Source organism: Saccopteryx bilineata, chromosome 4 (genome assembly GCF_036850765.1).
Source record: "Saccopteryx bilineata isolate mSacBil1 chromosome 4, mSacBil1_pri_phased_curated, whole genome shotgun sequence".
Lineage (NCBI taxonomy): Eukaryota > Metazoa > Chordata > Mammalia > Chiroptera > Emballonuridae > Saccopteryx > Saccopteryx bilineata.
In genome coordinates this window covers 47,935,016-47,956,308 of record NC_089493.1, presented here as the reverse complement: position 1 = coordinate 47,956,308, position 21,293 = coordinate 47,935,016, and the positions used below count along the sequence as shown (strand labels likewise).

The window sequence follows — 21,293 nt, the reverse complement described above, 5'->3', positions numbered from 1 at the left end:
GCGCCCGACCGGGATCCACCCGGCACGCCCACCAGGGGCGACGCTCTGCCCACCAGGAGGCGATGCTCTGCCCCTCCAGGGCGTCGCTCTGCCACGACCAGAGCCACTCTAGCGCCTGGGGCAGTGGCCAAGGAGCCATCCCCAGCGCCCGGGCCATCTTTGCTCCAATGGAGCCTTGGCTGCAGGAGGGGAAGAGAGAGACAGAGAGGAAGGAGGGGGGGGTGGAGAAGCAAATGGGCGCTTCTCCTATGTGCCCTGGCCGGGAATCGAACCTGAGTCCCCCACACTCCAGGCCGACGCTCTACCGCTGAGCCAACCGGCCAGGGCCGATGTTTTATTTTTTAAAAATGACCAGATTCCCTCTGTTACATCCATCTAAGACTCACTCTTGACACTTGTCTCGGTCACGTGATACATTTATCCATCCCACCCTAAAGGCCGGGCCGTGAAAATATTTTCTGACATTAAACCGGTCCGTGGCCCAAAAAAGGTTGGGGACCACTGAATTAACTAATTCACAGAGAATGGTGAGTCAATGTAAAAAAAAAAAATCAAAGAAATATAAGTGCACAGGTCTAATAGGTTGAGTAAATGCAAAACAAAGTTAAGGGGAAAATAAGAAAGTAGTTTAATCAAAATGCCACGGGACATAGGCGAGAAGTATTTAGAAATATCTGGAAACCAAGAGCTCACTTGCCTTCTCCACTAGAAAAGAACGTGGACTAGTCAGTCTCCCAAATTTCCTAATGGTCCACTATTTTAGAGCCAATGATACATTCTGAAGTAAACAACTACATGTAAGATTTCTAAACATAAGGAAAAAGCTAGACAAACGTGGGTCTGGCTACCTTGAATATATCAGTTTGTGTGGTCCTCTGACATATGTACAAAATACCAAGCTCAGTATCTCCCAGCATTTCCTCAAAAATCAGCCAATGGGGAATGAGTTAATGAATTAATAAGTTAATAAAAAATTCATTGATTCATATAATGACCAGAGAACTTCACTCATTGGCTAGGTACTCAACATATTCATATGGATGTCTATAGCAATAATATTTTTCATACAATTCTGAGAATGACTCTTAATCTCCCCCCCCGTGTGTGTGTGTGTGTGTGTGTGTGTGTGTTATTGTTATTGTGGTGGTTGCTGTTGCTGCTATTGTAATTAACTTAGGGATGGAGGACTATAGTAAGCAAAACGGTGAGCCTTTGTGCAATATGCTACGTATTGTTGGTAAGTGCTAAGAATTAATGCTGGTATTTCTTGGCAAGGAAATAAGGAACACTAAGGAAGATAAGAGAACCCTGAAGATCTGAGGAGACTGAGTTTATTATCACACCAGAGGTGTTGCAGCTGTGAAATTTTTTCTTGATGTTAGAAACAGAAAACTATAAAAGCTTCAGAGTAGAAAAATATAAATTATAGCAGATAAAAGCTAAATAAAATAACCTAATTAAATATAAACCACTATCTTGGCTTTTGTCTTTGTGCACAATGAGAAAGTAACCAATTTGAGTTTATTCTAAAATCCAAGGTCATTTGAAAAGCGGAGTGATAGCATTTATTTCCTAGAAAAGAAAACAAGACTACAAAATGCGACAACAGGGTCATCTTCCCTGAGTATTAGGAAGATTAAGTGAGAAAACCACATCAAATGTCTAGCATGGGGCCTTGCACATAAGTACTTAACAACTACTGTCTTCCAGGAGTTAGAAAAGTATAATCTCAAAAATGCAAACATGTACATTCATATTTAAATTTTCAGAAGATTTATGACACAGAATGAATTATATAATTTATGACCTTTGAGCTTATAATAATGAAACAGGATTGAGGAAGACAAAAAAGATTCCACTGACTAGGAAAGTAAGAGTTCTTCAGAGTTGTATTCTGGAGTACTTAGGAGTGAATGGCATGATGTGTGAGACTTACTTTAAAATATGTAAGCAAAAAAGAAAAAAAGTTGACGAACATGACAAAACGTCAACTTATATTATGAGCATTTAGATGTTCCTTTAACTATTCTTGCCACTTTTCTGTAGTTTTGAAAATTTAAATAATGAAAGTAAAATAGAAGATTCAATTAAGGAACATTTCTATAATCTGGAATCAGAGAAGGCCTTTCTGAGAATAACCCCAAGACTTGAAATCATAAAGGAAAATAACTTCTAGATCATAAGTAACTTTAAAAATGAACAACTAGAGCACTGGCCGATTGGCTCAGTGGTAGAGCGTCAGCCTGGTGTGTGGAAGTCCCGGTTCGATTCCCGGCCAGGGCACACAGGAGAAGCGCCCATCTGCTTCTCCACCCCTCCCCCTCTCCTTCCTCTCTGTCTGTCTCTTCCCCTCCCGCAGCCGAGGCTCCATTGGAGCAAAGATGGCCCGGGCGCTGGGGATGGCTCCTTGGCCTCTGCCCCAGGTGCTAGAGTGGCTCTGGTCGCAACAGAGCGACGCCCCCGAGGAGCAGAGCATTGCCCCCTGGTGGGCAGAGCATCGCCCCTGGTGGGCGTGCCGGGTGGATCCCGGTCGGGCGCATGCGGGAGTCTGTCTGACTGTTTCTCCCCGTTTCCAGCTTCAGAAAAATACAAAAAATAAAAATAAAAAATGAACAACTAGATAAAAATATTCACAACACATGTAAGAAGACTGAGAGCGATACCGTATTTTTTTCTTATGGAAAAGAGTTATTTGTAAACACCCTAGTAGAAAATAGCAAAGGGTGTGGACAGATAAGTCACAAAGAAAGATTGGTAAATGGCTAGTAAACATATGAAAAGGTGTTTCAGATAGTAATCAAAGAAATTAGAGTGAAAATATAAAATTTTTATAGCTATCAGATTCAGAGATTAAAAAGGATGGAAACTTACAGGGAACAAGCACTGTCAATCACTGCCCTACGTTACTGGTGAGGATGTTAGTTGGTGCAATGTTCCTGAAGGGCAGTTTGTTAACACACATCAATATGCTAAACATAATATGCCATTTCTCAGCAATTTTACTTTGAAGAGAAATGTGAATCTGAGCAACGTAGGTGGGGGGGGGGGAGATTTAGAGTTGTTTGTATGGAAAAATAATACAATAATGAATAAATAATAATTCAAGAATAAACTCTGTGTTTTGCGTACTCACAACTGTAAACGTACTTTTGGCCCACTCTGTATATTATGCTACTTACTGCAATGATAATTACAAAAGAAAAAACCAGAAACAAATTAAATGTTCATCGATAACTTATTGCCTTAATAATGTATAATATAAAATATATGTGATGCCCTGTTTTATAGCCTTAAAAGAATAATATAAATAGATATTGCACTGAAAGAGGCCTATCAGACAGTGATAAATGGGAAAATGGCACATATATAGTGAAAGGCTTTAAAATTTTTTAATATATACCTAAAGATTCTGGAAGGACTACTAACACTGCTTATCACTTAAAGTAGTAATACTGAATAATTTTTACTTTTATTTCACATTATGCTGTATTGTTTGCAATTTATTTATTTTTTCACAGTGAGCATTAGTCTCACTTAAAGAAAAATGCCTCTGATAATCACTTTAGCCCCATAACTATTAAACTCGCATCAAGTAACTCAGAGGTTTCTGGGAAGCATCAAAGATAAAAATGAGGAAGGCATGGGAAGGAACTGTGCGTGGGCACGCGTGCCTGCATGCGTGCCTGCGTGCGTGCCTGCGTGCGTGCGTGTGCGCGCGCCCGCGCGTACCTTCTTAGGGGTCTTCATGATTGTGGTAGGAAAGCACAGCTGCTTTTCTTACAGGCTTTCTGGCCCCCACCACCTCCTGCCCCCATGTAGATGTTGATTTTTATTCTAATGATCTGGATTTGTTAATCCATTTGTCTGTCAACTCTAATCCAGAGCAAGTTGCTAGCGCAGGGCCTGTGCCTTAGACATCATTGTCTTTCAAGTGCTTGGCCCCATGTGAGGTCTCCATAATATTTGTGGAACAGAGACTCTGTGGCCTCCAGGGTCAAAGAGGCAGGTGGAGCCCAGAAAGAAAAAGCAAGGAACTAAGTCTTTCCCACTAAAAGGCAGCCTAGATGGAGACCTACAAGATGCCCAACAAGAGTCATAAAGTGAAAAAGAAAACTAGGAATCAGCATACGTGTATAGCCTTGTCCTTCAGTTTTGGCTTTGCCACTTAATAACTGAGATTATGGGCAACTTAACTTCCCTAAGCTCATCTGTCAAATAGAGACAAGAGTATAACTTACCTCCTAGAATTCTTGTGAGTTTTAATTAAGACAGTTTCTAGAAAGCGTTTAGCACCATGTTTGGCAAACAGCAAGCTCTCCATAATTGTTAGCTCAAGTAAGCCTCTTTGGTTGTAGGGCCTGCTCTCCAGTAGCTGAGCAGAGCAGATGGCATGCAAATGAGCAAGGTGCTACAGGGCCCAGGAACAACCTAGTGAAACCGAGAGGCAGGAGGGGAGGCCAAGCAGCCAATGCGCTCCGTCTGGCTTCTAGATCAGTAATCAGGACAGCAATAAAAGCAAGGATATCTTTTTAAAAACCCCGAAACTAACAAATATCAATCGGTGCGCACCCCCATCATGGTGTGATGTGGGTTTAGGATTGCAGGAGCAGAGTAGGCGCTGGGGGCGCCGAGGGCTGTGCTCATACCCGGTGGCAAAGAAGTCCGTGCGATTTCAGGTGATAAAGCCATAGGGAAATCTTGAGACTTCTAAACATCTACCAGTCTGTTTGTTTCTTTCCCACACTATATTACTCTTATTTTAATAGTAACATGTTATCTGTCTAAAAATCACAACTCCTTCTGTGAAATAATTAACCTGGAAAAACTTCAATCTGGGCAGTTATATTACTGGTATTTTCATGCAGTTCCAAGAGCAATGTTTTCTATAGCAAGCCTCAGTGGCTCTTCAAACACACACACACAGTTCTGCTTCAGGTATCCTTAGCCAATAGGACAAGAAAAATAAAGGACCTTTTATATTTGGTGAACTTGCTCTTCCCAGGGTCTAGCCAAGTCCTGGTTTTGACCTGATGCCTTATTTAGAAACCACCAACATACTATTTAATGATCACATGGCCACTCAGGTTTGGGTAGCTCATAAGGGTCCTTATACTCCAACAGGAAAGGGCTTAAGCCCTACAGTACTTACTGGTAGAGATTTTTCACAGATTGTTCAGTGTTAGTCAAACTAAAATACGGTCCCTCTCTCTTCAAGTCATCAGTCTCCCCTCGGCAGAAGCCCACCCGAGCAGGAAGCTCAAGCTGGACATTGTAGGACTCTTTGGGGCGGGTTCCAAAGAACTGAAGGCCATTGGCAGGATACAGAAATAAGGCGTAGGTATCAGACTCATCAGATGCCAAAACTGCCTGGAAAGTATTCAGCTGTGGGAAAAAAAAATATTCTTAATAAAACAAGCAAACAGCCTGACCAGGTGCTGGCGCAGTGGATACAGCATTGACCTGGGACACTGAGGACCCAGGTTCAAAACCCCAAGGTTGGCTGCTTGAGTGCAGGCTTCTCTGGCTAGAGTGCAGAATTGCTGGCTTGAGCGTGGGATCATAGACATGAACCCATGGTCACTAGCTTGAGCAAGGGGTCACTGGCTCAGCTGGAGCCCCCCACCCCCACCGTCAAGGCATGTATGAGAAAGCAATCAATGTACAGCTAAGGTGCCGCAACTGAGCTGATGCTTCTCATCTCTCTCCCTTCCTGTCTGTCTCTGTCTCTCTCTCCCACTCTCTCACTATAAAATAAACAAACAAATAAATAAATAAAACAAGCAAACAAAAATACAATGCAAGCAAAGCATCATAAAGTACAAAGGGTTTTCCCCCTTCTTAGGATTTCTCCAAATTGTTCTTTTACATTTCCTCTTCAAGTTACAACATAATTTTATAAGCTATGTTATTGTAATCATCTTTTATCAATTTAGACTAATAGTTGAAAGAGGCATAGGTAAAAATCACAGGTTAAAAAGATAATAACTTTCAAGGTTTTAAACTTCCTTCAGCCAAACTTCTTTTAGAGCTGAGAGCAAGTAGCAAACTTACCTGTACATTTCCACTGTCACTACCCTCGTTTACTGCCCCGGGCACTCATCCCGGTCATTCACTCATTCACCCATGTATCAAATGGCCATTGTGGGCAGGCACAGTGTTAGGCTGATGATCAATAGGCCTCCTGGCTGTTCGCTCCCTTTTCTCTTCCTTAGATTTTTTCATACTGCACCCGAGTTACAGATAAGGAGACGGAGGGGCTAACAAATCTGCCTAAAGTCAGGTAGCTGGTACCTGGCGGCAGACTGGCCAGCTCAGAGTCCGTGTCCTGTACCACTAGGCCACCCTAACTACTCCTTAGCATGCCATTCAGGGTGATGTGCCCTGAACTTCCCTCCAGGTCAGACGGGCGGTTTCTCCATGAGACTACTGAACCGTCCCCACCTGCCCCGCGGACTGTGGTGCTCCTATACTTTTTTTGCTCCTGTTCCCCTGTGCCTAAAACCCCTCCTAACCTTCTAGTGCCGCCCCTCTAGGAGGGGGCTTTGTGATTCTGTGTAGGTTTATTTCTGTCCTCTGACCCTCCATAAGACCTTTGTATTTCTAGTTAGCATTCACCTCATTGTGTGTGGTTAGCCATTTATGTGTTTATAAACCCAATTTATTAATTCATTTGTACAGTAACGCAAATAGCCAAGTGCCTATTAAGCACCAGATACTGTGTTTGGTGCCAAAGAAGAAAAGGAGCAAAGAGCTGAGAACTGTGCCCAGGACAGCCTCTGCCATGACTGGAGTTCTGGGAGAGTTACTGAAGGACAGAGTAGAGGCTACAGAAGAGGACATGTGCCCAAGACCTCAGGGTAGGGGGAGGGAGGCAGGGCAGAGAAGGCCTAGGGACATTAAAAAACACAGCAGTAGCCCAAGCAGACCAGAAAGAGAGGCCAAGAGCTGAATTAGCCACAAACTCAACACCTGGGCGGGTCCTTACAGCATCACCCCTTAAAGTTCAATTTACTCTCAGATTTTGTTAGACATTTTTTGCCTTTACCTACATCCAGTTATCTCCTCTCACCCCAGCAAAATGATCTGTTGTTAATGGTGCCTGATTATCTTAAAAAGATGTTATATTTAGGACTCTGAGAACACCTCTCTCACTAAATCCCACTCCTTTTACAATTTAGTAGGGCTCTGAGGAGGGATTTATAAATACCACTGCTTCTGAAATAATGTGACTCCCAGAAACATCACTTACGATAGTGTTATCTCCCCACCTTGCTAGACCGTCAGAATTAGGACCAGACAAGAACATGACAGTTTACTAAATAAACATCAACAAACAAGATTAATGGGCCTGCATTCCATTCTGTCCCACATCCTTCTTCATACTGTGCTCAAGCTCCCTCTTAATGTTAATTCTTCCTCTCAATGTTTAATTTCAAAGTATAGTGTAGAGGTCTTGCTCATAGGACAAAGACACACAGGTGTTTAAATACTTTTCAAGAAAAAAAACCCAAAGTGATCCACAACCTTTCCTTCTGTTCTCTAACACTAAAAAGGTCACCTTGCTTGGCTTTGCTCTTTGCTTTGCTTTAAGTTTGCAAATGTATAGAGTTAAGGGGCGGGGAGGGGCTAGTATATTTGTTATTGTTGTAGTTGTTAATTGTTTCTTCAGCTAAGCCTGAGTTTAAAATGGGGATGGGGGCAAGAGATGTTTCCTAGAAAGCTGGGAAGCCAGTATTTCTGGCAAATATAAACAAGACCATTCTGCAACATGTCTATACCTAATAGATACTACACCATTAATTAATGCTGATCAATAACTTCCGAGTTTTACTTTAGTCAGAATCAATAAAGTTCAACTGGGGTGGGGGGAAGAAAATACTCAAAGAAGGACAAAGAACCTGTTTCAAAGAGCTAGGCTTTCAAAGCTCCTGGCATTGATTGCCCACAATAAATGTGAGATAGGAAGAAATTCTGGTTCTAAGTTTAGAGAAATTCTATGAGATAAGGAGGACCTATAGATTGTGAAGGAACTGAAGAAGATGGGGGAGGATGGGAGGGGAAAAGGAAACAGAGATGGGAAGGGGAGAGCCTGGCTTCTTACTGTGGGGTCTGGGCATTTAGCACTTTATTTTATTCATTCTTTTAATCAGTCAACAAGTTCATTTCAATGAAAATTTACTCAGTGTCTTTTACAAGCCATCCTCGTGACAAGAGCTTATTATAGATGGCAAGCATTTAATCTACTTGTCTCCGCTAAGGGAAATAAAAGAAGAATTTTAAATAGAATTTAGGATCCAAAGTACATGCCAAAAGTTTGGCTACTTAAAAACCACCCACACACCAAATGATTGCTTCTAAAGTTCTCGCTCACACTCAGTTCCATAAAATTCTACACCTAATTGCTAAAGAGTGGCCCTCACAAGCCCTGAAAAGCTGCTCCTCCTCCCAAAGCACTCCTTGACTGGTTTCCAGACCGGAAAGGTCTTCACATTCCTAGAGCAAGCCTTTGCAAGAACCCCACACGCTCTGCCTCTGAAGGGAAACCCTCAGATGGGCTGCCAACCCCCACAAAAGGGTCACAGGCTCCCAGCTCCCCCAGGATCCCAGAGAGGGGAGAGGGGCCTCCACGGGCAGAGGAGCAGCACAGAGATGATCAGGGCCAGTGGCTGCCGAGCTTCAAGGTTTCTGCCACCCTGTAATCAGAAAGAGAGAAAAGCCAGAGCCCTCAGCAGAGAGCAGGCAAAAGGAGTCCGTCTGACTGTCCCTTCCATGTATAGGATAGCGCCAGTCAATGTCGCCTTGACGCTCAGCAGAACCCAGTGACGGATATAAAACATGCCCATATATGAGTTTCTAATTATTGCAATTCACTTAATTCATTTCATCATCTGGCAAAAAAAAAAAAAATCAGAACAGTGCCATCCCTGTCCGAAAGGGATTTACATATAGTGGCTTACAAAAGTTACAATGAAATTTAATCAGTAGAGTGATCCCTACAGGGTCATAAAGTTCTCTTTTCTCTCTTCCTTGGGGTTACAACTAGTAACCCTACTTCTGTGGCATCACTGACTTCTGACCTCCAGTATCTGGTGTCGACACTAACCTCCATCCCTGGCTATAATTCCCCATCTCCCATTACCGGTATGATACTGTCACATGAATAAGTTTTCCCTCATTCATCTTCTGCCCTAAATGCTACAGATCCTTCCCAATATTTAAAGATGAATGCTCAGTGCTATCACATCCTTCCTGACCCTTAGTCTTTAGCAAAACTTCAGCATTTCTTTAACCAATTTCCTTATCTGTCTCATTCTGTATGTCTTTATAGCCACGTCTCAGATTCAGGTTAAACCCTTCTGGATAGATGCAGATGCCCTCTCTTCTGGATGTCAGCTCCAGAAGTCAAAAAGCTACAACAAAGTCCTGCCTTAACTCTCATTCTCTGTGGACCCAACGCCCTCCATCGATGATTATCAACCTTTGAAACAAGTCAACATACCTCAGTACCTACACTGAGTCCTCCAATGGGCAACTTTTCGCTCATCTTATGTTACTGCCCCGTGACTCCTTCGTCCATTTCTCCAGCCTCAGCTCTCCCAGCCTTCTCCCACGCCTTAGCTCAGAACAATCTCTCCTGCTGCCTCATTCTCAAAATCCATTCTTTCAGCCCAACTTAAATTCCAGATCAACTAAACATTCTCCATACACAGAGATCTGTGTAACTAATTCTCTATAATCCCCCTGCCTCGAACAACAACAAAATAATACCCCCTTCCCAAAAGAACACAGTTAAAATAAACACCAGTCATTTTTATGTCTCTTGTCAATTAAGTTCTTTGAATGTCAATACCGTGACTTCTTTGCTATGTGAAGTATCTATGACAGCCCAAGGAATCTCAGATTAATTAAATTGATAAACATTATTTGTTCAAATTTTTTATTTATTTATTTATTTATTTATTTATTTATTTTGTATTTTTCTGAAGCTGGAAACGGGGAGAGACAGTCAGACAGACTCCCGCATGCGCCCAACCAGGATCCACCCCGCACGCCCACCAGGGGCAATGCTCTGCCCACCAGGGGGCGATGCTCTGCCCCTCCGGGGCGTCGTTCTGCCGCGACCAGAGCCACTCTAGCGCCTGGGGCAGAGGCCAAGGAGCCATCCCCAGTGCCCGGGCCATCTTTGCTCCAATGGAGCCTTGGCTGCAGGAGGGGAAGAGAGAGACAGAGAGGAAGGAGGGGGGTGGAGAAGCAAATGGGCGCTTCTCCTATGTGCCCTGGCTGGGAACCGAACCCGGGTCCCCCGCACGCCAGGCTGACGCTCTACCGCTGAGCCAACCGGCCAGGGCCTCAAATTTTTAGATGCAGATATACCTTGACATCCCTGCAATATCAGCTACAACATCCTGTCACACCCACTATAAATATCCACAGAGAGAAAGGGCAACAACTGAGATTGTTTTAACTGGTGAAGATGCCATTCCTCTGATATCTTCAAGTTTCCAGTAACTTTGCAACATAAGGTTAATATGCCAAGGTTTAAGAAAGCCATGTAGAACCCCTTCAAGCAAAGTAGACAACTTGCCAAAATCTACCTCCAAACAACTATTAAAACAAGAACTCAAGTCATAGCTCTTTATAAAGTATTTTCAGAACAACCTTCAACACGGGTAATTAAAAAAACATTCTCTCTAAACAGAATCCTCATCTTTTTTTCTAAATGAAACAAACTCTGAAGCCAACTCAGCATATGGCAATGTCTGCAGATTGATTTTAATTAGAAAAGTGAAAGAGAGCTAGAATCTACAAATCTTCCTATGCTCCCCACCCCAAAAAAGCCCGGACGGAAATTGCAATTTGGAAAACTTTGTATTTAAAGAGTCCTTGCGTGAAGGACTTTTGTCACAGCGTCCTTACAAGATAGAGAAATAAAAGAACCAGAACCTGGTCCCATCAAGCCAACAAGGAGAACACAGGCTGGCTGAGCACCCAGCAGCTAAGTCTAAGGGGTTACAACAGCTATGTAAAAAATGTCACTTGAGTTAATTCTTACAACAATCTTGGAAGGCAGACACTGCTACTCCATTTTACAGCTTAAGAAACCAAGGCTGAGACTGAGTCATCGTTTCTAAAATCACTAGTAACCTTTCAAAAACACTTTTTCTCTTCTTTATCTTTATTGTCATTGTCTTCACAGCCACCTGAAAAGTTGGGTAAGACAAGCATTATTCCCATGTTATATATGAAATGGACAAAAATGTCTGACCTGTGGTAGCGCAGTGGATAGAGCGTTGACCTGGAATGCTGAGGTCACCAGTTCTAAACCTTGGGCTTGCCTGGTCAAGGCACATACATACAAGGGACAATCAATGAATAGCTAAAGTGAAGCAACAATGAGTTGATGCTTCTTGCCCTCTCTCAAACTCTCTCTCTCTCTCTAAAAATCAATTTTAAAAATCTTTTAAAAAGTGGAGAAAATTAAAATCACTTTGTTTGTATTGTAACTTTTGGTTTCAAATTAGTCTTAACAAAATTGAAACTTAAAGCTATTGCATGGTTTCAGCACTCGGGAGCTTCTGAGCAACTGCCCATCTCCCCTATCCATCTCACTCAACTCTGTCTTTCTATTCTGTGTTGAAAAAGTAAGACAGAGACAGCCGATTCTCTCTTGAGTATTAGAATATTAATGTGTATCAATAGTGTCCTTAGCAGAAGATTTCATTCCAAGTTCACTCTTCCTTTGAATGCAATATGGTTCCAATGACTCTTCTGGTACTAAGATCACACATCAAGACAATAAAACTCCAGCCTTATCTACTGGTAGTCTTAAGAAAAGGCACAACTGTTGTTGGGTCTACCTTCATCGCTTGTGCCAAGGAAATGGGTCTTGAATGAAAAAAGTCTAGATAAAAGCAACAGCGACAGAAAAAAAACACACAAAAGAACTAAGAACCATGATCTCTATATTCTAAACCTACTTTTGCCCCACTAAGAGCGGAATTCTGGAAAATAGCTTTGACTTCTATTTGTCATTATCTGTGAAGTGCAAACAATAGGTCATGTGATACTTATCGTGCAGGACTGCTGTAGGAAGACAGTATGATGAAATATTGTTATCAAGATAGCTTAAACAGCCTATATCATAAGTATCTAAGTAGTCAATCTTTCCTTTGTACCCTCATCTTCTGAATACTGTCAGAAAGAGCTCTTAACAAAAAATATCTATCCCCCCCCCAAAAAAAATATCAATCCCCTGCTTTAAATCCTTCAAAGGCTGCCTACTGCCAAAGAACAGAGTCCATCCAAACTCTCACCCCATGGCCTTTCCAGCCTCCTATCCCACCGACGTTCCTCTTCAGTAATAATGTGCCACACACAATGCCCAAACACATCTACTTTACAGCACATGGGTGATGTCATACGATAACCTTCTTTTGGGAATGTTCCACTGTGCTCAACTCAAATTCAAAGCTACTTCGTCAATGAAACATTCCCTGATTAAGTCCCCTAACCAGGGAGGAGCAGAGCTAGTCTCCTTTAATCAAAATGCTACTACACTTATTATATTGAACAATAATCAATGTCCCTACTAAACTATGAGATCCTTAGGAGTCCTTTCATGGTGTCTGTATCAGTCCTGACATACAGTAAGTTTGCAAAAATGGTTTCTTGGATAAAGACATCTCAACTATGTTTAAGTATAAATTACTTACACACACATATATCAATATGACACATAAAAGATAAATGTTTAGAAAAATACTGAAAGGAAATATACTATTAGCAGTGGTGACCTCTGATTAGTGAAATTATAAATAAGGTTTATTTTCTTTTCCAAATGTTTTATTATAGGTATATTATACTTAATTTTAAGTTTTTCAAACTTAGAAACAAAAATGAATGAATGAATGAATGAAACATACTGGTGGGGGCCTTATATTACTCAACTTTCTCCAACTCTCCACCTAGTCCAGTGGTCGGCAAACAGCAGCTCAAGAGCCACATGCGGCTCTTTGGCCCCTTGAGTGTGGCTCAAAGGCCAGTTTAGGAGTATGCTAATTAAGTTAATAACAATGTACCTACCTATTTAGTTTAAGTTTAAAAAACTTGGCTCTCAAAAGAAATTTCAATCATTGTACTGTTGATACTTGACTCTGTTGACTAATGAGTTTGCCAACCAATGACCTAGTCCAATGCCCTGTTCAATATATCTGTTTGAATTGAATGTATTCTGTTGAATTGATTAAAACATCAAACCATGTATTTTTTTTTAAAAAAATTCAATGAACAAAACTAGATGTTGCCTGACAAAAATAATAAGTGGCAAAAAAAAATCATCAATTCAAACAATTTTTATTTATAAATCTTCTATGCTGAGTCCAGCCTTTGGGAAATATTTCTTTTCAGAACACATAAGAATGGCCACCATCTTGAACTACTCAGTGACAGTGACTTAATCTCTAAGGGATGAGATGTGCCATCTTTCTGTAGCTAAGAAACACTTCGATGATTTAAAATAGAGATAAACTGTGTTTCAGATCTAATTTCATGGGAGGAAGTCCTCACCTACTCCAAGAATGAGGCAGTTCACCATTTGCCAAGCCACCCTGGCCCCACCCGAGGTCCATTTGGAGTACTTTAAAAATGTTGCTGCCAAGCCTAAAGACTGGGAGCTTGGCTGGTTTCTCAGGTAGAGACTGTACAACAATTTGAGGACAGTCTCCTGTAAACTAGGGGGCATGTAAAGCTGGAAGGCAAGTTGGCTCAAGAACCTTAATAAGAGTGCATCCCCTCTGGCCCACCGACTCCAAATCCTGGAATGTCAACTAAGACATGTGCAAAGATTTAGCTTTAAAGAAGTGCCTCACAAAATTATTTATAATGACAAAAAATTAGAGCCTGACCAGGTGGTGGCACAGTAGATAGAGTGTCGGACTGGGATGAGGAAGGATCCAGGTTCGAGACCCCAAGGTCGCCAGCTTGAGCGCGGGCTCATCTGGTTTGAGCAAAAAGCTCCCTGGCTTGGATCCAAGGTTGCTGGCTTGAGCAAGGGGTTACTCGGTCTGCTGAAGGCCCACAGTCAAGGCACATATGAGAAAGCAATCAATGAACAACTAAGAAGTCGCAACGCGCAACGAGAAACTAATGATTGATGCTTCTCATCTCTCTCCATTCCTGTCTGTCTGTCCCTGTCTATCTCTGCCTCTGTAAAAAAAAAAAAAAAAAAAAAAAAAAAAGAAAAAAAAAAAATTAGAAATAACCTTAATGATCACTGGTAGACTGGTAAATGCCCTGGATGGAATATTACACAGACTTTATAAATAACGTTGTAGAAAAAGATTTACTGACATTGAAACATATTCACAATATACTAGTTAGTGGGGGGAAGGAGACTACAAAACAGCATGTACACTCTGAATCCATCGTTGTTAATAGAAATTGACAGATAAATACAGATATTGATAGAGGCAAAAAAAAGTCTGGAAGATACACAGGAAAATGTTTAACAGTGGTTATCTTTGAGTGGTAGGAAAATGAGAGGTTGTTCTTTTTTAAATTGCCTGTATTTGCTTATGTTTTTCTTTCAATGAACATATAATTAGAAGTAATTCTTGTATATTCAGAGGTGATTCTAAAAATAAACAACCAAACAGTAAACACTCTTGTGTTCTGAGGGCCTTCCCATCTGCACTAGGCCCTCATCCCCCAATCACTTTTCCTTGCTGGAAGGGACTACCTCTCAGATCCTCAGTGGAAGCCTGAAGACTTCTAAGCCACTTGAGTCCTGGTGCCACCAAACGATACATCAGGTGCAGCCCAAGAGCAGACTCAGAAAAAAAAAACAACAAAAAACAAAAAAAACCCTAAGCCAGTCCTGGGTTCCAGCCCAAAATTCAAGCCTGTCCTTCAACTGGCTCAGCAGCCAAGCATCCCTTGTCACTTACATCTCCCGAAGGCGGGATCCCGAGCCTGGCCTCCTGGTAGGCTCCCACCTGTTCCCAGGTGGCCAAGAAGGTGTGGGTGGGGGTGAAGTCCGCGGCGGTGCGCGGGAAGCCTGCGCGCACATAGCTGGCGGCCAGACCCAGCACCTCCAGAGACATGTCCTCGCGGTACAGGATCCGGCCCCTGTGCTGGCTCGTGTCGATGTCGGCCAGAAAGGGAGCAATGGCCGGGAAGTCCGTGGGAAAACCGTCGTCCACATACTGAGTCTCCCTAGGGAAGTCCTGGGTGGAGATGATGCCATTGGTGCCAACCTGGAAGAGGAGGGGGACAAAAAGTGACGGTCGCTTACTCTGCAAGCCCAAGGGCAGCTACCACAAGTTCAGACTAGCGCGCCCATCCTGCCCCTCCTGGAGGGAAGGGAACCGCCCCAGGCGTGAAGCTTCTCCTTCAGAATAGCCTGGGAGGTTGACTCCCGGTTCAGGGCAACCAGCGCAACCTCAGCCGCCCACTCCTACCCTACAGCGCAACGCAATAGGTCCAGCTGCCCTAAAACTCGTTCGCATATTTTTCTCACTACCCGCACCACCCTGGGTACCTCCAGGTCCGAGGAGGTAGCACCCCAGCTCTGCAGACGTGCACTGCCTTCTCACGGCCCTAACTGGCTGCCCTAGCAACACCATCTTTTCTGCCCAGGATGCATATGTAGCCGCAAACAGCCCTTGCCCTTTCATTCGAGGTAAGGAAAAGCGGTTAGTGCAGCAGCAACATCACTGCAAAGCCAGGTCTCACCCCAGGGGCGCTCTGGGACAGCAAAGCGTGCGCACTATTTCCTCCCCTCAGAAGACCGGGGTTCGGTGAGATCCACGCTACATGAAACCCTAGGAAGAAGCTGCGAGAAATCTGCCCAGTCCCGTGCCCAGAGGTGGCCCAACTTACGTAGAGGTAGCTGAACAGGGCTTCGTAGAAGCGCAGGGGACGCGCCAGCTTCACTGCGGCTGAGCTTTCGTCGTCCCCTTCCTTCAGAAGCTGGTCCCCCCGCAACTGCCCGTAGGGGAAGAGGTCGCCCGGGTGCAGCGCCGCGGCCCGGGACAGCAGCAGCAACGGCAGCAGCAGCAGCCGCGGCGGTGGCGCCCACCGCGCCCGCAGCCCGGCCGCGCGTTCCCCCGGCATGCTCGCTCGGCCCCGGGGCTGCCCTGCCGCGCAGCGCGTCCCGCCAGCCAGCCCACTAGCGGCGCGGCGCGGCCCTCCGACCTGAATCCCCGCGGGTGCGGGCGGGGCGGACCTCCCCGCCCTCCCCGCGCGCTGACTGGCTGCGGCCCCACATGGGGGACCAATCCCCGGCTCTGAGAAAGTTCGACAGCAGCCACCACATCTGGTTCTCGTTAAAAGTTTTCTAAGGCAGGGGTCGCGGAAGCGGCCCCGCTTTTACCCCGGGCGAGGTAAAAGCCCCCGGCCGGGGCTGCCCGGATTTGCTCCTTCTCCGCCGCCTCCGCTCCCCGAGGCCTCCCGGGGGCGCTCCCTCCCTCCCGTCCGGTCTGCGCCGCGGTCCCCAAGAGCCCCGCCCCCGGGACCCAAGGGTGCGCGAGGTCCGAAGGCAGCGGCGCTGCAGGAGATGACCCCAGGGCGAAGGGAGGACCCCACGGTGGCGTGTGCCCTCCCCCACCCTGCTGGCAGGGCGAGGATGTGTGCTGGGGTCCCAGGCGCCCCCTGTACCCGAGGCTAGTTCCTCGGGCCGAGAAGCAAAGGGGATTTGTCACAGTCGCACCCTCCTTGACCGCTTTGCTCCACCCAGAGACGCCCTGTCGAGAAGCGCGTCTTTGTATGAAGCCAGGGGGGGACTGACTCCTAAGTTCCGTCCGGGTCAAGAGCGCTGTTTACCTTCCCCGGGGATAACCGCACCCGGGAAGAACATGAAAAGCGACTGTGTCTGATCGGCTCCGTTTGGGGCGTGGGATGAGGCATCCCGTTTGCGCACCAAGCAGCAAGGGTGAAGAGGGCGGGGTGGGGGGGGAGAGGGGACCCTGGGTTTCCCCACCCGCTGCCTGTCGGTGCTGCTTTCACCCGCAGACAGAGTTGGGGCCAAAGAGGCTCCGCGAGATTGGAACCCCGCACAAACCAGCTGCGAGGGTGTGGGGGAACCCCATACACCATAAACGTTCCCTCTGCATCAGGAGCCGGACAAGATTTTATTACCATTTTTATTATCAAGAGATTGAAATTTCCCAGATAGTCTGTTTTCTCTGTCCGGTTCCCAATGGGGTCCTTGGGAGCAGAAAGTATGTAAAAAGAAGGTAAAAAGCAAACCTTTGGAATTGCCTTAAGGGATGCTCAAAAGATAGATATCTTTTTGTGGATGTTTATTCCAGTTGTACAAATCTTCTTGGGCCCACAGGGCCAAGCCCTAAAAACTTTGAGGATATCAGACTGTGAGAGTCACAGAATCAACACAAAATGGAAAACTGGCCCAAAGCAGTTTGCTTCCACAGACTATGGAAAGTTGTATATTTGATGTTACAAAATGTATCTGTGCTTGCATATAAATGTTCTCATTTCTTTGGGGGCTAGTTTTTTTTTTTAGTGTATTCAGGAAATGAAGGCTCAATGATATGAGGGAACTTGACTTGCTCAAGGTCACCTAAAGTTATGCCTCAATATGAAATCCTTCACTAGTTCTCTAGCTTTTCCAACTCTCAACTGAACATAATAAAAATAGCTAACATTTATTTAGTGGTGAGAAGCTATAGGCTAGTGGGTCAGGTAGACCCTAAGATGGCCTCCAAAGATCCCCATTCCTGGTGTTCATATCCTTGTGTAAGCCTCTCCCCTGGGGTGTGGGCTTGCTTAGTGACTTCTAACCCATACAAAGTAGACAGAGTGATGAGAGGTCACTTCAGTGATTAGGCTACAGCTGTCTTAATAGCAGACTCTTTCTCATTGGCCTTGATGAAGGAAACTGTTATGCTGGGAAGGTCAACATGGCAAGGAACCGCAGCAGCATATAGCCAACAACATTAAGCAAGGCACTGAATTCTGCCAATAAACATATAAGGGAACTTGACAGCGGATCCTTCCCCAATCATGTCTTGAGATGATACCTTAGCCTCTGTCTGACACTTAGCTTGCAGCCTATGAGAGACCCTAAAGCAGAGGACCCTGATAAGCAGGGGCCAGATTTCAGACCCACCAAAACTGAGAATTTAATAAATGTGTATTGTTTCAAGGTATATGGTTTAGGATAATTTGTTACACAGTGATAGATAAGTGATACATCTAGATATTATGCTAAGGTAACTAAGACTTAGAAGGGTAAAAAAAAGTCAGTTGTTACATGACTGGTAAGTAACAGAGCTGAGATTTGAACTCGGTTCTGTTTGATTTCTAAACCTTTGCTCTAAAGCACTAGATCAGATTGCCACATGGCCCTTTGAAATGTAACTCCAGCCCACCTATCTAACTTCAGCTCTAACCATAGCCAGTCTTTCAGCTGAGACTTCAGTTCTCAATTACAACCTCCTATTTTATGGTTTGGAACATTCTTCCATGCTAGTCCCTCTACTTAGGATGCTTTTCCCAATCAATCTCATTTAGTCAACATTCACTCATCCTTTAAGACATTAATCAAAATCCTTCTCGTTCAGGATACTCTTCTGGAAAGCACAGTCTGACTTAGAAGCCCCTTATCCTTATTCCATGTGCTTTGTGCTGGCCAGATCGTATCACACATATCTCTATAATTCCTTATTGTTACGCATGTTTCTTACCACCAACACCACACAGGGACCTTGTCTTATTCATGGTCTGCCGCAATGCCTGCCTGGCTCCTTGGAAGAAGCTTAAAGAAATGTTTGTTGAATGCGTGAAGGTAAGCAAGCCAGCCAGAGGCTAGGATCCATGTCTGCTGGCTCAGGAAAACATTCTTTCCCCTGCACCACCTTTCCTGCTAACCTGACCTGATTTTTCTAATCCTCTTTACCAGGCTGCCTAGCAACTCACCTACCACAGCTCTCCTTTCTTTCATTCATTCATTTAACAACTATTTCCTGCAGGTTTACCATGACAGACATAGCTCTGCAAGAACTGACCGAATACAAACTATGACCCCTAACCTTAAGGAGCTCATGATTCAGGAAAAAAGTATAAATATTGGGGTGGAGGTGGGGGGTAGCAATGCTGCAAGGTAGCATGGATTTAGCAGCAAAACGGGGAAAAAAAGGGCCCGTGAACCAAAATGTTCCTAGTTTTGAATCTGATGCTGAGTACAAAGTAGATCCAACAGGGAAGAGGCTGAAATGAACAGTCCTGGCTCCCTGTCTGCATAAAATGGCTGCATTCTTCTTGAAATATGAGGCTTTGGACAGCTGTGCTTGAGCAGGCATTCCTTTGAGCTCTTATTTTAATATTTTTAAAAAAGAGTCTATGGCACTAAAAGAGTGGTTTCTCCTTTAAAATGTCACTTTGTGTCTTGGGGAAAAGAAAAAATTTGTCATAGCTATTTCACTGGTCAAAGTAAATACTGAAGAAATACTTCTCTTGTATCCACAGTTCCAGAGTAGAATTTCCATGACCAGCCAGACTGGCTAAAGAGGCAGAGGCCCCTTTCGGACTAAAGGTTATAGAGAACTTCTTCAGTAGTCCTCTTGGACCGGGTCTTCACAGTAGAGCTGAGCATTGCTTGAAAGGTAAGGTTATTTAGGTGCAGGATTTTTATCCCAAGCCGGGGATGGCACCAGACACTTTGCCAGTAGACCTCAGCAAGAGTCTCCGCAGTTGTATTTTTTGTATGGTTATATTTCTGCAACAAATACTAAGCCTTCCAGTGTGATGATAGTTCCTGTTATTTTAATCAAGAGAATGAAAACATTCTCTGCATTTGCTCCACGGTGTGGCAAATACATGTGGGTGGTTAAGAGCCGGTTCCAGGTATAGCACTGACTGGTGCGTGCACATGTTTGCATTGGAGGTAGGCTTGGCAGAAAAAGTTCTGGTTTTTGTTTCACACAGTGATTCTTTGCATAACTTTACTATCCTTTAAATTCCAGGGTGGGTGTGTGAGCATGTAGAAAAAAATAGTTGTGTAAATTAGCATGTTCCCACAAACTTGGGCAAAACTGAAATTATGTTAGGAGGATGAAAAGCCATGCACTCCTCAGAAATTCTGAATAGTGCTTGGGATATATTTGGGAGTCATTAGAATGTAGGGCATTCCCCCCTATATCCCACCTACATTCTAATCACCTCCAAATATATCCCAAGCCCTAAGCCTTCACTTGACTTTTTAATTTATATCCAACTCCGTGCTGAATATCCCCTTGGAATGACACCTCAAATCCACATCTAGGAGAACCACACGCACCACTCAGAGTTTATGAGGTTTTAGTTTCTGTTCATGGCAACAATATCTACTTCTTTATTAAGAAGCTAACCTAGCCAACATTTATTCCCAACCTCCTTCTTCCCCACTGAAATCTACTCTAGAAGTAAGAAGAGGATTGCTTTCTTAGCTTCTCTTGCAGCTAGAGGAGGCCCTCTAGTATAGTCCTGACCTAACCATCAGCAGCCTGCTGAAAGGCTGATGGTTTCGGGGAAGCTTCTTTTTTTTTTTTCATTTTTCCGAAGCTGGAAACGGGGAGGCAGTCAGACAGACTCCCACATGCGCCCAACCGGGATCCACCCAGCATGCCCACCAGGGGGCGATGTTCTGCCCCTCTGGGGCATCGCTTTGTTGCATCCAGAGCCATTCCAGCGCCTGAGGCAGAGGCCACAGAGCCATCCTCAGCGCCCGGGGCCAACTTTGCTCCAATGGAGCCTCGGCTGCGGGAGGGAAAGAGAGAGACAGAGAGGAAGGAGAGGGGGAGGGGTGGAGAAGCAGATGGGCGTTTCTCCTGTGTGCCCTGGCCGGGAATCAAACCTGGGACTCCTGCACGCCAGGCCGACGCTCCACCGCTGAGCCAACCGGTCAGGGCCCTGGGAAGCTTCTTACACTGGTGATTAAAGGGAATAGTTCACCATCCTTGCTGCTTTCAATATGGATATGATGCTTTAAGTTCAGACAGCCAACTTCTGAACATGACGTGACAACTGTGAGGACAAAAGCACAGCAAAGCAAAAAGACAGAAAGGGATGAGCAAAGATGCACGCATGTCTGAGCCAGTGAGTAACTGCCTACATCCAGACTTCCTGTTTTGTGAGAAAACTTCCAGTTGGCTTAAGCCACTGTTCCATGTAGCAGTACTCAGTCTTAACTAATACTTTGCTAAGTCTTTTCTCTACATGTGTCTAAACCACAAACCTTGCCATCACTTGTTCCTAAGACTCTTTGGTGGATCTCCCTCGCCTTTAGGGTGAAATTT

General features: G+C 44.5%; 1 protein-coding gene across 2 annotated transcripts in view; it reads right to left on the bottom strand.

Moving 5' to 3' along the window:
* The window catches only part of NID2 (nidogen 2), a 62,783-nt gene extending 46,567 nt beyond the window's left edge, over positions 1-16,216 (bottom strand). The window contains exons 1-3 of one of the 2 annotated variants that reach the window (XM_066272394.1): positions 15,880-16,216; positions 14,946-15,254; positions 5,150-5,382 (exon numbers count right to left, since the gene is read on the bottom strand). In XM_066272394.1, coding sequence (XP_066128491.1) covers positions 5,150-5,382; positions 14,946-15,254; positions 15,880-16,113 — 776 coding nt within the window. In that variant the 5' untranslated portion in view covers positions 16,114-16,216. The remainder of the gene's footprint in view (positions 1-5,149; positions 5,383-14,945; positions 15,255-15,879) is intronic. The other variant, XM_066272395.1, reaches the window with a different exon arrangement.
* Between the last annotated feature and the right edge of the window lie 5,077 nt (positions 16,217-21,293).